The sequence below is a fragment of the Phascolarctos cinereus genome, unplaced genomic scaffold (genome assembly GCF_003287225.1).
Source record: "Phascolarctos cinereus isolate Bilbo 61053 unplaced genomic scaffold, phaCin_HiC Scaffold_5;HRSCAF=322, whole genome shotgun sequence".
Lineage (NCBI taxonomy): Eukaryota > Metazoa > Chordata > Mammalia > Diprotodontia > Phascolarctidae > Phascolarctos > Phascolarctos cinereus.
This window is the reverse complement of record NW_027555958.1, coordinates 462,981,466-463,000,155: the sequence shown is the minus strand read 5'-3', so window position 1 is coordinate 463,000,155 and position 18,690 is coordinate 462,981,466. Positions and strand designations below refer to the sequence as shown.

General features: G+C 46.8%; 1 protein-coding gene across 2 annotated transcripts in view; it reads left to right on the top strand.

Moving 5' to 3' along the window:
• Positions 1 to 5,657: 5,657 nt before the first annotated feature.
• Positions 5,658 to 18,690, top strand: part of TM2D1 (TM2 domain containing 1) — a 44,465-nt gene continuing 31,432 nt past the window's right edge. Inside the window, exons 1-2 of one of the 2 annotated variants that reach the window (XM_078156675.1) lie at positions 5,658 to 5,850; positions 9,970 to 10,039. In XM_078156675.1, the coding sequence (XP_078012801.1) occupies positions 5,692 to 5,850; positions 9,970 to 10,039 (229 nt within the window). In that variant the 5' untranslated portion in view covers positions 5,658 to 5,691. Of the gene's footprint in view, positions 5,851 to 9,497; positions 9,703 to 9,965; positions 10,040 to 18,690 lie in introns of those variants that run through there. The other variant, XM_078156674.1, reaches the window with a different exon arrangement.

The window sequence follows — 18,690 nt, the reverse complement described above, 5'->3', positions numbered from 1 at the left end:
GGCCTTATAGGGGAGTAAGCACATATACATATGAATGAGCCTACATATACACATATACATATACATATACAGACACTTATACATATACATATATATACATACACACACACACACACACACACACACACATATACATATACACATGTGTAGGCTTATTCCTCCATAAGGCCCAATTTGCACTGATGCCTCCTTATGACATGCAAGTTACCCTAGGGTCTCAAAGGCTGGGCCAGGGGGCTGCAAACTCTTCTTCCGCACTTTAAAGGATTCAAGAATTGTCCCAGCAACAGCCAGTTTCTGCTTTCTGAGACGCAATTTAGCTAACTACAGTGGGGTTCACTACCGGTACTTTGGTGATACGTTCTTGGTTATAGTGACCCCAGGGGGAAAAAAAAGAGTAGTACTAAATGGACCTTAGCCCTGGCCATGACAAGAGAGAAAAGGGAGCAGAGTGTGCTAGAATTATGTTGTTTTTAAGTCTTCAATAAACATTGGCTTCTCAAACATGGGACTGGAGTCACTGACACACAGACACACTCCTGCTGGAACTGTGTTAGGTTAATCTCGAAATTCTCCCTGCAAATGAAACCAGAAGACAAAAGGACATTGTAGTCAAGTGGAAGGATGGCACACAGGTTTTTCTTAGAAAGGCAAATAAGGGAGTTGGCTTAGCTGGCTTGTCTTTTTGTCCCAAGGCAACAAGAAACATCATTTCTTAGGCCACTTTCTCATCTCACACTGAAGTGCTCATTTTGAAAAGAATTATGAAGATAACTGCCACTTTGGTTACAATAACCATCATGGAGGGCGAATTAAGAGGAAATTTGATGAAGACCTCAAGAAGACCCTCCAAATGAGGGACATGTAACTGACTTCATTCTTGGTGACTTCAGCACAAGGACTGCATAGGGGTAGGAAATGAATGTGTTGGAAAACATGTTTTGGAGTAAGAAATAAATGAGGGCAAAAGCTTTTGTGTAGACTACCCATATGCCTCATGCCTCCATATAATAAAGATTTCAGTGAGACAATTGGGAGACACAGAACAGTGAGAGCATCACATATCCCAAAAAATGAAATGGAGTCTGTTTTCACAGATATGAAGTGATGGGTTACTTCTATGGGGAGCATGTTTTTCCTTTGAGGCAAATGGGGTTAAGTGGCTTGCCCAGGGTCACACTGCTACTAAGTGTTTGAAGCCGGATTTGAACTCAGGTCTTCCTAATGTCGGGGCCAATGCTCCACCCACTACATTACCTAGCTGCCCCTATGGGAAACATTTCCAAATTAGATGTCTGTTTACATTCAAAGTATCAATTTGTTAGAACAAAGATCAAAGTCAATACCAAACTAGATTTTTTTTGAACCTGTGCAAGACTTTGCATTTAACACTATTAAAGGCCATCTTATTAAACAACTTTGAAAAACTTAGCAACTTTGAATAATACAGTGAACAATCACAATTGCAAAGGACTCATGATGAAACATGCGACCCACTTCTACATAGAGAGGATAGATGGAAATATATTTTCCTTTCTTTTCTCTTCTTTTTTTAAAAATTTATTTTCTTTTTCTCTTCTTTTTTTTTGGATATGGTTACTGCAGAAATTTGTTTTGCTTGACTACATATATATTTGTAATGAGTTTTGATTTTTCTTTCCTTCTCAATGGATATGGGAGAGAGAAAATTCAGAATTAAAAATAAAATTGAATTTTTAAAAATAATGTGATCTCATTAGATTCAGCCTAATGCTCTAACTTGTCAAGTTCCTATCAGAAACTCTTTTGTCCATCAATGAGAATGAATCACCATAGCCAGGCTTTAATATCGGTCTTTGACGTTCCACACAAGTAAGAAGAAATGGTAAGAAGTAAAATCAAGATGGGAAGAACCCCTGAACTAGGTCCCAGTACACGAAAAGGGAGGGGATGTTTGTGCTGGAAGCAACACAATTTTGAGGGCACTGAGAAGTCAATTTTTAAGCTCTCTGGAAGAGGTAAATATGCTATGCTTGGGAAAAATCATGTATCTTAGTCTGAAAAAAAAGTCACTGAGAAAATATTGATAATTACTTACACATGGGGAAGTAGCCCATTTGGGCATCACAACAAAATCTTTAACAGAATAATCTATGCACACATTGAGAGCATCCTTGGTAAGTTTAAGAAGGGATCAAGTGGTCTTCTAGCAAGTCAAGTCAGATACTATGCTATGTGCTGGGAATAAAAATGCAAGTAGAAAGATAGTCCCTGACTTCGAGGAACTTACATTCTAATGGGGGAAGAGAACATAGAAACAGATGCTGAAAGGCAGGGGGTTTGGGAGGGAGAAGGTACCATACAGAGCTGTGGGAAAGACACTCCAGAGAGTCAGCAGTAGAGCCTGTAGAGGAAAGAAGACACAGTTGATCTAGGCCTGTGAACTGGCCAATCAGAGGAAGGGACTGCAGGGCTAGCCTGTACTCCCAATGGGAGAAGTTCAGAGGTGCGGAGTGAATTTCCAGGGGGAGAAGGCTTGATCAAACAAGTCCTGAGAGTCAAGAGTGTAGCCTGGAGAGGAATGCTATACAAGTCATCATTTCTTAGTCCCTAAAAGGATTTCAGCCTACCTATCAACAGATGGAAAACCAAGGGGGTGAACAATTACTGTCTAGACTATGGCACACAGATGGACACCCCAGGGAGTTGGTCTAACAGTACATATGCCATGGGCAAACCCTGCAAATAGCCTCCTAATTGGTCTTCTATCTCCCCGCCAATCCATCCTCCTCCGCTCAGCTGTCAAAGTGATTTTCTCAGAGCATAGGTCTGACCATAGTCATCTCTCTCTCCCATTCAGTAACCCCCTCTGATTCCCTAGTACCTCTAGAATGAAACATTGAACACTGCCTTTGTTTGAAGCTCTTCACAACCTGGCCCCTTTCCACCTTTCCCTCTGTGACCCAGCCTTACTGGCCCATTTACTCTTCCTTGCAGAGGATGGTCCATCTCCTGTCTCTGCACCTTTATTTCCTAAGCCTAGAACGCTCTCCTTCCTCACCTGTGCCTCTTAGAATCTCTGGCTTCCTTCAAGAATCTGCTCAAACACCACTTTCTGCAGTAGACCTTTCCTAGCCCCTTCTAAGATAGGCTTCTATCCACTCTGTATGTAGCTCACGTGAAACAATTTCATGGGCATATTGTCTCTCCCATTAGAGGGTAAGCTTCTTGAAGGCAGGGATTGTCTTTTACCTTTCTTTGTACCCCTAGTGCTTAGCATAGTGCCTGACATTTTGCAAACACTTAACAGATGCTTGTAGATCAACAAACAATGTGTTGGGCTCAGAGATGTACAAGAGAAGGAAAGTGGACTAGATGCCTTTGGGAAATTAAGTTGTGCTTTTAATGACCTCAAGTTACAGGGCAGCAAGTCATTCAATATCACAGTTGACAAAGAATGAGTCATCTTTAGATCACCCAAAGGGTAATGGAGAGGCACATAGCTTGAGTCAGTCAACTAGGATTTATTAAGTACCTACTATGTTCCAGGTAGAACTAAGCGCTGCGGATGCAAAGCAAGGCAAAAACCCGTCCCTGCCCTCACAGGGTTCCCAGTCACAGTCTAATTAAGTGAAGAAGCAGCAAGTGTTACTTACACAGGGTTTCACAGAGGTGTTGTGACTGGGATCATTAGGGAGACACATGTGAAAATGAATCATGGCGGTCATGTAGTGAGACTGAAGGAAAACTGTTGGATAAGAAGCATGCTTCATTGGTCTCTGTGCAAAGTCAAGACATCTGGAGGAATGGTCCCCCCATGTAGGAAGGATATGGACTGAACAGAAGGCCTGATGGGGTTAGCGACTGTACCAGGAAGAGGGAGTACACACATGAAGGAGTTATCATGGTGCAGTGGGAATGATTATGATGTAAAAACAGAAGGCACCCATAACACTTATTTTTGAAAAATAATTGGGAAACCAGCAAGTTTAATAATAGCTTTTATTATGATTGAGTCAAGGAAATTTCCTTTCTTTCTTTCGATTTTCTTTGTACGCTCCTCTGAAAAGAAATTTTTCTTTTTCCATTTTTGATTAGATTTAAGAGGCAGGAACACACCAGGGTTTTCAGAATCTTTTGGACAAGAACTACAAACTTTTGGGGTCTGCGTGGCTTGGGCAAATTGCTTCACTTGTCCTCAGTTTCCACACCTGTAAAATGAGTGGGGTGAACTTGACGGCCTCTAAGGCCACTTGCAGCTCTAGACCTATGCTCCCATGGCGGGTCACTTCAGTTCTCTGGGCCTTCTAGATCTAGATTTTGGGACTAAAGGAGCTTAATGCAATTTTAAAACAAAGCCACCGTCCCAAGATTTCTCTCAACATCTAGGAACTAACCTGGTAACTCCGTCTCTCCAGTAATTAGAACTTGGCCTGCGTAAGAAACGCCTGCTCTCGAGGTCCAGACGGTCCTTGTGCTGCAGCGTTTACGCTTCCACTCAGTGAACACAGACCGGCTCCCTGAAACTGAGCCATCCCTTCCTATTGTTTCAGTCCTGTCCGAGGCTCCGTGATCCCATTTGTGGTTTTCTCGGCAGAGATACTGGAGTGGTTCAACATTTCCTTCTCTGGCTCACTTTATAGATCAGAAACTGAGGCAAACAGGGTGAAATGACTTGTCCAAGGTTACTCAGCTAGTAAGTGTCTAAAGCTGGATCTGGACTCAGGAACATGAGTCTACCTGACTCCAGGCCTGGCGCTCTATCCGCTGTGCCACCTGAAGCCATCACAAGCATAGGGCAAACGGGGTTTCCTCTCCGCGCACCAACACCTCTTGCACGGTGATGTCTCTACCTCTTTTGTGTTTTGCTTTTCCATTAGTTCGCTGGGAGAGGGATCACGGTGCGACAGACAAAGGAATGAATCGGGATTTGCAGTCCTAGCGCTCAAGCGTCCCCTTAGTAACCCGGGACGTCAGGCTCCTTTGGGCCTCAGTCTTCTCATCTGTAAGAACAGGGTAGACAAAACCAGCTCTGGCAGGACTTGCTTTTCTGTCTTTGATCTCCAGCACCCTAAATAGTGCCCTGCACATTGGGGGGGGGGGGTTGGGCTGAGTTTGGGCTTGTGACGTCATCCTTGGAAGGCACTCCGGGTGTGAAGGGTCCTGCACCAAAGTGGGTCAGTGAGTCCTCGCTCTTGGGCGTCAGGCTGGGGAGGCAGGGCTGGAGCTGAGGTCAGTCCGGGGGCCTTTCCTCTTCATCACTAACTCGGACTGTGTGCCTCAGTTTCCCTACAGCCAGGGAATGCCTTGCCTCTTGGGCCACAAAGGTTGGGAAGCAAAGGGATGAATGGCCCCGAACAGTTACTGTTGTAATCATCGCCATCGCCATCCAGGGGGCGGCCGCGAGGGGGGCAAAAAGCACTGGCCCTGAAGTGAGAGGACCTGGGTGCCAATCCTGCCCGGTCTCTCCCACTGAGTAACCACATGACGTTGGGCCGTTCCCCGCACTTCCCTCCCTGTCCTCTCAGTAAGATTAGGAGGGCGGGGGTGGAGGGGGAGATGGCCCCGCCCCCGGCCGGCCCCGGCCCCGCCCCTCTTCCTCCCGCCGAGGTCCCTTTAAGGATCTCTGCGCTCCCCCGCCCCTCGGAGGTCCCGCTGCCGGAAGGAGAAGCGGAAGCGGAAGTGCGTCACGGGTGACGCGGCAGCTCCATCATGGCGGCCCCGGAGGCCGCGGCCGCCGCCGCCCCCGGGCTGCTGGGCGTCCTGTGGCTCGTGTCCGTGACCGTGAGCGCGGGGCCGTGGGGGGCAGAGGCCGCCGCCGCGGGGGGCGACGAGACGGACAAGTGCGAGGACCTGAGAGTGGGACAATATCCTCTGTAGAGGCGGGGGCGCGGTGGAGGGGCCCGCACCTAGAACCTTAGCACCCGGCGCTTAGAACCTGGGCCCGCCGGGGGAGGGAGCCTTAGAGCCCAGGCCTACCGGTGGGGCGGGGGGACCTCCGCCACACCTAGCGCCACCCGTCGGGGTTGGAGAGGATCTAGAACCTAGGCCCACCAGCCCTGGGAGGGGGAGCTTAGAACCTAGGCCTGCCCGCCCTGGGGAAGAGGAGCCGGAGACATAGAGCTTGGGTGGTGGGAGGGGTAGCATCCGCACCCCTTGGGGAATCTAGAACACAGCGAGTCAAACACCGGGAGGGAAACCTAGAGTATTGAGCTTTGGTGGGAAACCTAGAACGTTTATGCTGGGACAGGGCTTCTAGTACACAGCGCATTAGTGCTGGGAGGGAGCCTAGAACATCACCCCAAAGCTAGGAGGGGGACCCTAAAATGTGGAACCTTTCTGGACCCTAGAACGTCAGGGTGGGAAGGGGAATCTAGATCACAGCCGTAAGGGACCCCCCCCCCGAACATAGAACATAACATCAGTGCTAGGGGGGGAACCCAGAAAATATAAAAGCGCGCGGATCTTCAGAGTCGTTAGGGAATCCAGAGCACAATGTCAGAGCTGGGAGACACCTTAGAACATAGGATTTCAGAGTTGAAAGGGATCTTAGAACATAGGATGTCAGAGTTAGTAGGGACCTTGGAACATAGAATGTCAGAGCTGGGAGGAACTGTGGGACACAGGACTTCTGAGCTGGAAGGGACCCTAGAACACCGAATGTCAGAGCTGGGGTGGACCTTAAAACATAGAGTGTCCCAGCTGGGAGGGAACCTAGAACACAGGCTAGCACTGCACAGGACTTCAGAGTTGGTCGGAAACCTAGAATACAGGATGTCAGAGCTGGGAGTCACCTTACAGTATAGAAATTTAGAGGTGGAAGGGACCTTAGAATGCCGGATGTCGGAGCTCAGAGGCACCTTAGGACACAGGGTGTCGGAGCTGGGAGGGACCTTAGGACATACAGTAATGTCGGAGCTGGGAGGGACCCTGGAAACCATCATGTCAGAGCTGGGGGACACCTTAGGGCACAGAACGTCAGAACTCGAAGGGACCTTGGAACATAAAATGTCAGAGCTGGAAGGGACCTTAGAGCACAGAATGTCGGAGCTAGGAGGGACCTTAAGACACAGAATGTCTGAGCTGGGGGGGGTCCTTGGGACACAGAATGTCTGAGCTGGGAGGGACCTTAGAACACAGAATGTCAGAGTTGGAAGAGACCTTAGAACACAGGATATTAGAGCTGGAAGAAACCTTAGAACACAGAATATCTGAGCTAGGAGGCACCTTAGAACACAGAATGTCAGAGCTGGAGGGTGTCTTAGAACACAGAGTGTCGGAGCTGCAGAGGGCCTTAGGGCATAGAGTGTCAGGATTGGGAGGAGCCCTGGGACGTAGAACGGCACAGCTTGGAGCGACCTTAGAACGTAGAATGTTAGACCTGGGAACAACCTTAGGACATAGACTGTCAGAGCTGGGAGGGACTTTAGAACAGAGAATGTCGGAGCTGGGAGGAGGGGCCTTAGAACATAGAATGTCAGAGCTAGGAGGGACCCTAGAGCATAGAATGTCAGAGCTGGGAGCAACCTTAGAACACAGAATGTCTGAGTTAGGATCAGCCTTAGGACATAGAATGTCCGAACTGGGAAGGTCTTTAGAACACAGAATGTCAGAACTGGGAGGGGCCTTGGGACATAGAATGTCCGAGCTGGAAGTGACCTTGGGTCATAGAATGTCCGAGCTGGAAGTGACCTTAGAGCATAGAATGTCGGAGCTGGAAGTGACCTTAGCACACAGAATGTCCGAGCTGGGAGCGACCTTAGGACACAGGATGTCCGAGCTGGGAGCCACCTTTGGACACAGAATGTCAGAGCTGGAAGCAGTCTTGGGACAAAGAATGTCGGAGATGGCAGGGACCTTGGGATTCAGGATGCCAGAGCTGGAGGGGAGCTTAGGACGTAGAATGTCCCAGCTGGGAGCAACCTTAGAACATAGAATGTTACAGCTGGGAGTGACCTTAGGACATAGGATGTCAGAGTTGGGAGTGACTTTTGGACTTAGAATGTCCCATTTAGGGGCGATCTTAGGACACAGGATGTTGGGGCTGGGAGGGACCTTAGGACATAGAATGTCTGAGCTGGGAAGGACTTTAGGACATAGAATGTCAGAACTGGGAGTGACCCTGGGATATAGAATATCTGAGCTGGGAGGGACCTTAGGACATAGAATGGCTGAGCTAGGAGCGTCCTTAGGACATAGAATAACAGAGCTGGAAGCGATCTTAGGATGCAGAATGTCAGAGTTGGAATCGACTTTAGAACACAGAATGTCTGAGCTAGGAGAGACTTTAGAACACAGAACGTCTGAGCTGGGAGGGACCCTGGGATATAGAATGTCTGAGCTAGGGGGGACCTTAGAACACAGAATGTCCGAGCTGGGAGGGAGCTTAGAACACAGAGAGTTAGAGTGGGGAAGAATCTTAGGTCATAGAATGTCCAAGCTGGGAGGGAGCTTCTAACAGCCTCAGCTTTAGAGTGGAAATGGACCCTGGAGATTCTGCAGCTAAATCCTCTGTTTCTGGGGGGTCATCTGTGGTGGAGGACGAGTGACCTGTTCTCACAGCACCCTTCGGGAGGCTCCAGTTCCCACAGGCCACCGAGACCCGGTCCGCTCACGGCCTCCCCGCCATGTGCCGTCAGGCCAGGCTCTCTTCCTCCGCCACGTTTGTGCTGCGGTGTCTCCACGGCCCCTTTCAGCTCCATTCTGTGGCCCTGCAGTAGTTCAGTGTCTCTTTTGCTCTTTCTAGTTCTCAGCGCTTTAGCTTCCCTCCAGTGTTCCCTCTCATTCAGCTAAATTCCACAAACATTTCCAAAGCCCGCGCTGCCAAAATCCGTGTGCCTTAAGCTTGTGTCTTCATGCCGCCAGAGCTGTCGAGTGACAGAATTCTTAGAGTCTGTCTGTGCCCTTTTCCCTTTAAGCCTCGCTGCTGTGCGGAGGCGATGCTGGGATTTCGAAGGAAAAGGCCTGGCTAGAGAACTGCCCTGTTTATTAGGTCTGTCATGTGAGGACCGGGCCGTTGTCTGAGGAGTGGTGGAGAGGGACTTTGGAGGGAGGGCCTTGATGAGTGAAGGACGAGATTCTCCATGTGTATGCGTCCTTTGCCCCTGCTCAGCTATGAACTCCCCAGGGGTTGTCTTAACCAAAGTTTGTACCTCTGTCTTTCCACATCTTAGATCTGTACAAATTCTGTTTAAGTTGAATTTTATTTAGGCTCTCCCATCAGCAAGTAATCTGGCACTTGATTACAGAGTAACACATGGAGAGATGAAAGAATAAATAAGAAATGGTGTTGCACTCAAGAGTCTTGTATTCTAGTAGGGAGCCAAGGCGCATACACAGATCACCACTGGAGAGAGTCCCATTCTGTCATTTGTCCAGGCGAGGAATCAGGCCTTCCAGCTGGCCAGGGGATGTCTGTTTGGGAAGCTGCTACAGAAAACAGGGCGGAAGGCAGGGAGGGGTGCTTTCTGAAGTCTGGATAGCAAAGGTTGAGAGTCTTTGTTTCCATGTGGGGAAAGGACCTAGCAGGCCTCTGGTATTGCTGCCAAAGGAGATGAATGAACTCCGAGAGATTCAGAAACTTCTGACGGTGGGCCTGGATGTCATGCCTTTCACAGCCAGGAGTCCTGCCAGACCAAGTTTTCCTCTTCTCCCTCAGCCCCCCCCAAAAAGAATCAAGAAGAAAATAATAATAAAGAAGAAAAAACTCAGAAATTTAATATTCTGTATCCTGAAACTCAGGTTTTTGCTGTTAGATTTATATACTGTCTCATTCATCATTACCCTTATTTTATCTTCATTAAGTTAAGAGTTAGGTATTTAGGGATCCTAACAGTGATGTTTGTGCCTGTGTGCTCTTTTTTTTTGGTTTGTTTTCTTTTCATTTTCTCCATATGTGTATGCTTGTATTGTATTAGAAGTTTATTATTAATGTGACAATACTTTGTGTTAAAATGCAATTCAAAGCTTTCCTTAACTCTTCTAACATATTTTTGTAAAGATCCTGAAATAAATGAGGCCACTCAGGAACCTGTTAACTGTACAAATTACACAGCTCATGGTAAGATGCCCAGAAAACATATCAAGGAAATGAAGAATTTAAAAAAAAAAACCCAGCCCATTCAAAGGGCTCACCAGGATGAAGAGGGAATAATAAGCCAGGCCTTATGAGGTTTGGTTCAGAGATCCAGGCAAATTTAGCCTGGGCAAGAGAAGTCTTAATGGGGAGCTGATCACTGTGTTCAAGTATTTGAGGTATTGTCATATGGAGGAGAAGCTGGGCTGGTTCTTAACTGGATGTCAGAGTTTGGACCACTGGGTGGAAGTTACAAGGAAACAGAGTCAGTTCAATATAAGGTAAAACCACAAATTTTTAGACTGTCCCCGAGTGGAGTGGATTACCCTGGGAGGCTGCCCGTTAGGAGTCTTCTTCAGCAGAGGTGAGAGGCTGGGTGATCACTCCTGTGAAAGGGGGAGGACAGGATTTTTGTTTCAGGCTAGATGATCACTGAAGTTATCCAACAGTGTAGACGTGTGGTCCATTGTTGGCAAGTTACATCAAAATGATTTTTCTTGACTAATAAAATAGATTGTGCCTATGTTAATTCTCTTTTCTGAAGCTTATTTATTTTGGGTCTGGGTAGAATAATGAAAGAAACACCCTTTTTGATGTGTCCTTAATGTAGTTAAACTGTTAGGTTTAGTACAGAAGTACCCACACATGGTTAATCTAATTCACTAAACACTGGTGGATGCGAATGACCAATAAAATTTAAAATAAAGTCGTAATTATGCATTTTATTAATTGTGTCAAGGTTAGGTCCATATTTACCTTTGCACATGTTGGTTCAGTTTGGCAAACATTAAGGTCCTTCTTTGTGCAGATCACTGATAGTATATAGCTGGGGAGACACTTTAAAATTAAAATTGTGTAAGGCTATTCGATTTATACACTGTCTTGTTCATTATTACCTGTATTTTATCTTGCATTAAGTTAAGGATGAGGTATTTAAGGATCCTAACAGTGATGTTTGTACCTGTGTGCCCTTTTTTGGCTTGTTTTCTTTCATTTTCTGAAGATGGGTATGCTTGTATCCTATTAGAAATAGGTCTGTCATTGAATTTAAAACCTAATAGAGTAACTGCTGGTATAATGTGGGCTGTGTTACATGCATGAGAAGTCCAAGCCAGTGCAGGATCTGAGGAAGGGAAGCTCGTGTCTGCCTGAGGGGATTGGGGAAGGCTTCCAGGAGGAGATGGTATTGGGCCAGAAGGGGCCGGTTCAGCTCCTTTTGATAGACGAACAAACTGGGCCCTGCAGGAGTGACTTTTTCTAGGTCAGGCTGGTTGTGTGGAGCAGAGCATGGATTTGAACCCAGATTCCCTTATTTCACATCCAGCTTTTTCTTTTATCTAGTTACCTAATTCTTTCCCTCTTTTTTCCATCTCAGTTAAGTATAATCCTGGTGTTGGCCCCTTCAACCCCTTTTGCTTTTTAGTTTTTTTTTTTTTTCATTTTCAGCAGCTTTTCCTAAAAAGACTTCCCTTGTTCTCTTCCCTTTCTCTTCTGGACTTTTATTCTTTGATTCATACTCCTTATATTTATTTCTTCTTTAATCTCTGTTCCTCTTGGAATTAAAGCTTCTCTCATACTTTGAGTTACCCCTTATGAACAATTTCTTTGTTATTACCTTGTACATCTTGTCCCCTCTCCCTTTTCTTTTTTTAACTTGTGCCTCACTCTTAGGAGTATCAATTGCTATAGGAGATAGAGAGGACAGAAGTATTGCCCCGTGGTAGATCTGATTGTGTAGTGAAGTACTGTCCCCTGCTGTCATGATATTTTCTTTGCCCATTTGCCATGAAATCTCTCTGAATGTATGCCTCCCGTCCTTGTGGATGTCAGTTGCCGTTAGGAGTTCTCGGTTTGTTTGTTTTTAGGCAGAATGCTGTCTGCTGAGGCACCACACTTTCTCAGGGTGGTCTCTCTAAGCACTAAATCCCTCCATTTCTCCTCCCATAACATCTCTCTGGCCTGTAGGAGTGTCCTTCAGCAGGCTCCCTTTCCATCATGGAATTGAGATTTTCCCCTCACCTACTTCCCCCCATTTTAACCTCCGCCCCCACTCCCCCCTACCTTTGTCACCTCATCTATTCTCCTGGAGGCTGTCTTTTTCTTGAGGTGTTAGCAGAGTTATTTTTCCTTCATTGTTTACCATTGACTTGACACGTGTGCAGTCACACATTCCCGTTTATCTTCCTCCCCTCTCCCCTTTTGTGTCCTCTCTCATTGTATGGTGTTGTCCCCCAGAACTAAACAAGAAGCTCTTGGGTGTTGGGAGGGTCAGCCTCAGGTGTCTCAGCTCTCTTCTGCACCGCTGGGTCTGTCGCTTACACTCTGCTTTCGCCTTTCTCTCCTTTAGTGCTACTTAGGTGTGTCTCTGTCTTGCTAGCTTCCCCCCTTCGTGGTGGGATGATGATTTCTCCCATCCTACTCTCTTTGGTTGCAGTTCTTTTTCTTTTGGCCGGGGCATTTGTAAAACTCATGTCATTTTTGTTTCTTGTGTTTGGGGGGGCAGGTTAGAAGGCTCCCCTGGGCGTGTCTGCCACCTTGGTTTGCAGCTGGAGCTCCTTTGTTCTTTAGCACGTGATTCCACTCCTTCCCGCAGTTTTTGGTGGGTGCAGAATAGTCGTGTGACTTGAATCTCCTTCTTTGTATTTCTCCTGGTTGCTTGCAGAAATTGTGATTTGTCTTTGAAAGTCTTAAATTTAACAGGCAGTTGGGTGCTGAAATCAGTAGAGTGCTGGTCCTGAAGACAGAAGGACCTGAGTTAGAATCCACTCACTGTTTGGGAAAGAGGTTGTTAGGGGGGGGGCCTCCAAAATGAGTGACATTCTGCTATAGAAGCAGAAATGACAGAGCAAGCACATTTGCTGCATCTGTATGTTAGAGGACTAGAAATGTATGCCGAGTGAGTCACGTGTTCTGTGCCCTGTGGGAGCTGGCCATAGAAAAGAACTCTGCAAATCGTTTATTAGCCAAAGAAGCACACTCAGCATGCTCTAACTTGCCTCCATGGCGGTCATCTCTTCTCCATCGCTCCCCTCCAGTGGTGCCACTACCCCCATGGGCATTAATCCTCAGGGACATCAGGGTTCTCATCGGTCTGGCTTCCGACAGTGCAGAGTGCAGCCCGTGGAGGCCTGCTCAATCTGCGCAATTATGGCCCTTCTTTCCCTAAATTTGATTAGATTCGATAAGCGTTCTTGCCTCTACTACTGTAGGTGCTGGGGATATAGAACTGAAGTGTGGCACACACCCTTCCCCTTTGGGGCTCACGTGACCAAATAAAATTCATTAGTGTCATTGAGGCAGAGGAGATGGTCTGAGTGTGCAGGAAACAAACGTGTGTGGGTGGAAGAATGCTTCGAGTTGGGGGATGAGGGAAAACCTGAAGGAGGAAGGGGAGGTTGGCTCTTGAGCTGAGCCCAGAAGGAGGAAGAGGATTGTGACAGATGTTGAGGAGGGAGGGGGAGCATATGGCAGGTCTGGAGGACCGCCTTCCCAAAGGCGTGGAGGCTGGAGATGACATCCCGAGGTCTGAGAAGAGGCAGAGCCGTTTGGCTGTAGATGGAGGCCAGAAGGGGCTGGGGCCAGGTCCAGCGCCCTGGAAGCTCTTTTATCATGTCATTGATGCCCACCCCATGCTTGGCTCTCCTGTCAACTGCTGGTCTCCTGCTGCTAAGTGACCGCCCCCTTTTCTGGTCCTCCTCGATGCTCTGGTGCCGCAAGCTCACGCTGCCTTGGCTCTTGCCATTTCTTGGGGTCCTTTACACGTAGATTCCGTCTAGACTGTTGCGTCCCTGCATTTGTGTCCTGAGGAGGAGAAGGACAGGATTGGGGTTAAAGAGCTGGGAGCACCTCCATTGTCCTGAGTGCGCCTGGTCTGGAGGCGGAGGGCCCAGGTTGGAATCCCAGCACCAGTCAATTGTGTGACTCAGGGCAAATCGCTTCTGCCTTTCCAGCTTAGCACAGTCCCTGCCATGTTGGAGGCCAACAACAAATGTCTACAGACTGATTGAATTGATCTGTCTGGGCCAATCTCCTCTTCTGTGAAGTGCTGGCCTTCCTAGAGCCCCTTCTGGCTCTCGGTTTGTGAGGCTGTGAATTCACATCTGTAAGGAACACTGCAGCCCTCCCAGACTGCCAGCTGTGGGGTTGATGGCAACAGTCCCCTTGCTTGTTGTACCCTGGGCCAGTGAAACCCTTGTTCAGGTCCCCAAGGACACTGAACAGTCAGCCTTGCTGGCTCGAACCTGTGGTAGAATTCTGCTGAGTGAGAGGTGAGAGCCTGCAGCTTGGAGGAGATGAGAGAGGGCCACAAGGCCCATCCAAGGGCTGGAGGGGGTTGGGGAAGGCCAGGAAGTGCAGGGGAGTTCAGCCTCGTCAGCCCTGTGCGGTGGCTGTGGCTTGGGGTTAGCTCGATAGGAGCTGAACAGGTGTAGGGGCTCTGCCTACAAATTGAGCACCATGGGTAATCTTTTCAAGAACAATTAATACTTGACTGAATACATGCAGATAATCAGGAAATTAGGGAGGATGAAGCTTTTCGGGCTAATTAGGAAAATATTCTCAGAGGAGAGGGTTTACCAATTTGTGCTCTAAAAGAGAGACTCTGCAAGAAAGGAAGTGGATTTTTCCACTTGGGGAATGGTCATTTTTGGTGTATAGAGATTGCCCAAGGTGAACCCTAAGTGAAGGGGAGGTGAAGGATGTGCCTGGGCAGTGAGTGAGAGTAGAGCGCACAGCCCAAAGGGCATGATTGCAACTTCTAGAAATTGCGTGTGAAGCAATTGAGATTTCTTTTGTTACTGATTTGGGGCAGAGTTAACTTTCATCTTTGTTTCGAACTAGAATGACTCCAAAGGATCCAAGGAAAAATAGCAAGTTTAAAGGCATGGGCTTTTTGGGTAGGGAAATGTTGTAAAAGCAAATAAAAAATGGTGAAGTTAGAAGCAGCTGGTATCACTCACAACGTAGATGTGTTTGGTAGTGTCGTTCTTTGTATTTGCATCGTCAGTACCTGTGCTAGTGCTTGTATTATCCTGAGGCACCCTGTAGGTTCTTAATAAATGCAAGTGATTTTCTTCTCCCTGTCAGATCCGTTTATTCTGCAAGTATTTCTTGAGTTACTGCTGTGTTCTTAGCACTCTGTGAAGTGGTCTAGAGTGTACGTAGGCCCCACACCAGAGGAGCTCACAGTCCAGATGAATACAGACTCAGCCCCTGAAATGAGACCCCTTTCAAAAAATGAATAATGTGAAGGCATACACTGAAAAAGTTAGTTGCTTATTATTATATTTTAGTTATAAAAAATTGGCTGTGAATGTTTCCCTCCATTTCTTTCAGTTCAAATAAAGATGTTTTATTCGCTGTCTTTGACACTCTTCCAGATCCCACATTGTCATCTTCGTTACTATCCATTGAATTAGATTTTTTTTGGAAGTTCTGGATGATAGATTTAGAGAGTTCTGCCCCACGGCATTAAAATTCAGGTTTACAAAAGATCCATTGATGGACCCTGCTCCCTTCCTTCTCCTCTCCTGTCTCCCCAGCGGTGTGTACATAGCTGTCTCTAGCTGTGAGAAAAAGCCAGTTGAGAATTGTAAGGATGAGGCCGTGAGCTACAGTAACAACTTGTGCAAGCCACTTGAAGGCTGAGGTGATGGGGAGAGGCCTGTGGTTTGTGTTCAGACCCACGCAGCGGTGTCTTGATGCTCAAAAGAGAAGGGAGGCAAAGCTGTTTGCAGACCTTAGCGCACTATCAAAATGCCAGTCCTTGTTACTGCTGTGGTTCTTCTCGTCACTATTGGCCCACAGTCACCAGGTCACCAGTCTGGGAGCTGCTTCCTCCCCCGAGCCACCTCCTCCCCCCTGCCGAGCTCGGACACTGGGGAGCAGCACACCTTGCGGATCTGTGCTGCGCAGTTCGTGAACACTTTAAGGTCTAGATAAAAGCAAATCAAGCCCTGATGTGTTGCAGTGGCCATTGTGTAAACTGTACAAATGCACAACACTGGCAGTCTAAGAACTGCCCCAGACCTGTAAATAAAGACTGCTGGTAAACTTCTGGGGCTGCCCCTAAAGCCCTTTGGGTTCTGGGGGCCAGCTTGTAGAGCGGGCTCTCCTCCGTGAGGAAGCCAGAGAACCATAGATATTTCAGGGCCAGCAGGGACCGGAAGACAGTCTTGTGCACCCTTCTTGTATGACAGGTGAAGAAGCCCCCTTAGTCAGGGGCTGCTTTAAAGCATAGGCTCGGGTTCTTGGACTTGATTTGTCTCCAGTGTTTGTTTGTGCTAGAGATTTTCAATGTTGAAAAAACAAAACACAATAAAAAATTCCTGAACGAGGGGTCCAGCCTCTGCCTCTTTAGTGATCGAGACCAGGCTCGAGCTGCAGCAAGCTCGTCCTGAGGGTTGTCTCACCACTCTTCCTCTGTACGAGGGAGGGTCCCCAACATGTGAACTGGCATCTTGGAGCCCATGGCCGTTTGTTTATGATTCCCATCAGGTGAATAATTGCCTGACCTTATGGAAGGGTAGTGACATTCCATTGTAGACAAAAGGGAGATCTTGAATGTGGTGTTATTTTTAAAGCTTTTTGTAGCTCTTGTATCTGTTGTGTTTTATCCTATAGTCTCATCAATGTGGGCTTATTACTTTTTTTTAATCTTTTTTTTTTCTTTTTGGTAAGGTGATTGGGGTTAAGTGACTTGCCCAGGGTCGCACAGCTAGTAAATGTTAAGTGTCTGAGTCTGGATCTGAACTCAGGTCCTCCTGACTCCAAGGCCAGAGCTCTATTCACTGCTCCACCTAGCTGCTCCAATGGTATTACTTTTTAAAATAAAATTTTATTAACTTGGCAAGCAGCAGTAGACACAAATATTTCTACATATGTAGAAAAACAGAAACGAAGGAATACATATGAAACCTAGCTTCTCTATAAAATACAGCTTGTGTTTTTTTTTCAAAATTATACCTTCTATATCCTTTCCTGCCTATACTTATCTCTTTTACCTCTTTCTGTTCATTTTAAACAAATGCTACAATGACTCTCATTTCTTTTTTGTTTTTATTTTTGTATCAATTCAATAATTAAGCATTATTACTTGAAAAGATTTGGCAATGGGTTGCATCTGTAGGATGAGTGAGAGGAAGGAGTTGAGGCTGACACTAAGGTTTTAAATTCAGATACCTGGAGGATGGAAGTGGCCTCAGTAGCCATAGGACATTTTGGAAGAGAGAAGGAGGGTTTTTTTGGGGGAAGATAATACATTCTGTTTTGTACATGTTGAGTTTGAGATGTCCAAGAGAGTTGGTGATGTGGGACTGGAGCTCAGGAGAGAGGCTGGGGGTGGCTGTATAGATCTAGGCGGCGTCATCTGTATAGAGATGACAGAGCCCATGGGAGTTGATGAAGTCACCAAGTGTTGAGGGGGAAGAGAGAAGAGGGCAGCCCAGGGTAGGGTCTGGGGGGACACCCAGGTTTAGTGGATGTGACAGGGAAGAAGGGGCACTAAAGAACACTGAGAAAATGGTTAGAAAGATAGGAGACCCTGGAGAGAAAAGAGTCATAAAGACCAGAGAGGAAAGAGAGTCTGGAAGGAGATGATAACTTTCAATCTTCCTCATCTTTGTCAGGCCTTGGGTAGCATTAGCTAGTTCCCTTTTAGAGGTGGCGAAAATTGAGGGAGATGAAAGTTACATGCCTTTACCTGATAGCACACAACTGAATACTAGATTAGAGAGGGCTTAAATCCAGGACTGCTGACTCCGAGCTCAAGCTCCTTTCTTAGTGTAAGCTTAGAGGTCTAAGAGAAAAACATAAAATATCCTTCTGTTTAGGCCTTTTCACTTACTTCACCTTGGATACAAATACACTTAAACCTTTCACCTTACAGTTATACTGCAGAGATATTGTGGGTTCAGTTCCAGACTATTGCAATAAAGCAAGTCACATGAATTTTTTAGCAGTGGTGCTGCTAGTGATTGACCACTGCCTGTCTGTCTCTCTTGCCTACTCTTAGTAAGTAGTCCCTTGGCACACTCAGAGCAGAAATTCTTCTGGGTACCCGTTATACCCCTAACCCTGTATCATTAGCCAGTCTAGCATCTCACTTGCTGTATTTGTCTTACCTTTCCAGAGCTCCTAAGTTCCTAGAGGGCAGGGCTCTGTCACCTACTTTCTAATCAGTAAAGCACGCAGAGCAGAAAGCAGGAACTTGACAAATATTGATTTAAATAAAATCTAAATTGTCAATGTGTGGGCTCTTCTGCTAGTTGATGGATCTTAGAGTTGGAAAATGTAGCAGCTTGGTAGTAGATGGAGACCCAGCCTCTGAGTTAGGACAATCTCTGACACCATATGACTATTACTTGTCCGCTCTGAATCCCGAGCAGCTGACTCTGCGTTGGGAGAGACAGTTTCCTTGGGAGGGATTGCCTCTACCAGTGACTCACAGGCTAGAGCCATCCCTTCTCCCAACTTATAAATATGGTGGAACTTTCTCTGTTGGAAATACAGAGAGAATGAATTTCTGTTCTTCAGGGTCTACTGGATCCTAGCCCCAAATGGAACAAATCATTTGAGTATTTGTATTGTAGCATCACCTTCTTGTAATTGGCTTGCAAAAGACTCTAGGAAGAGATTGC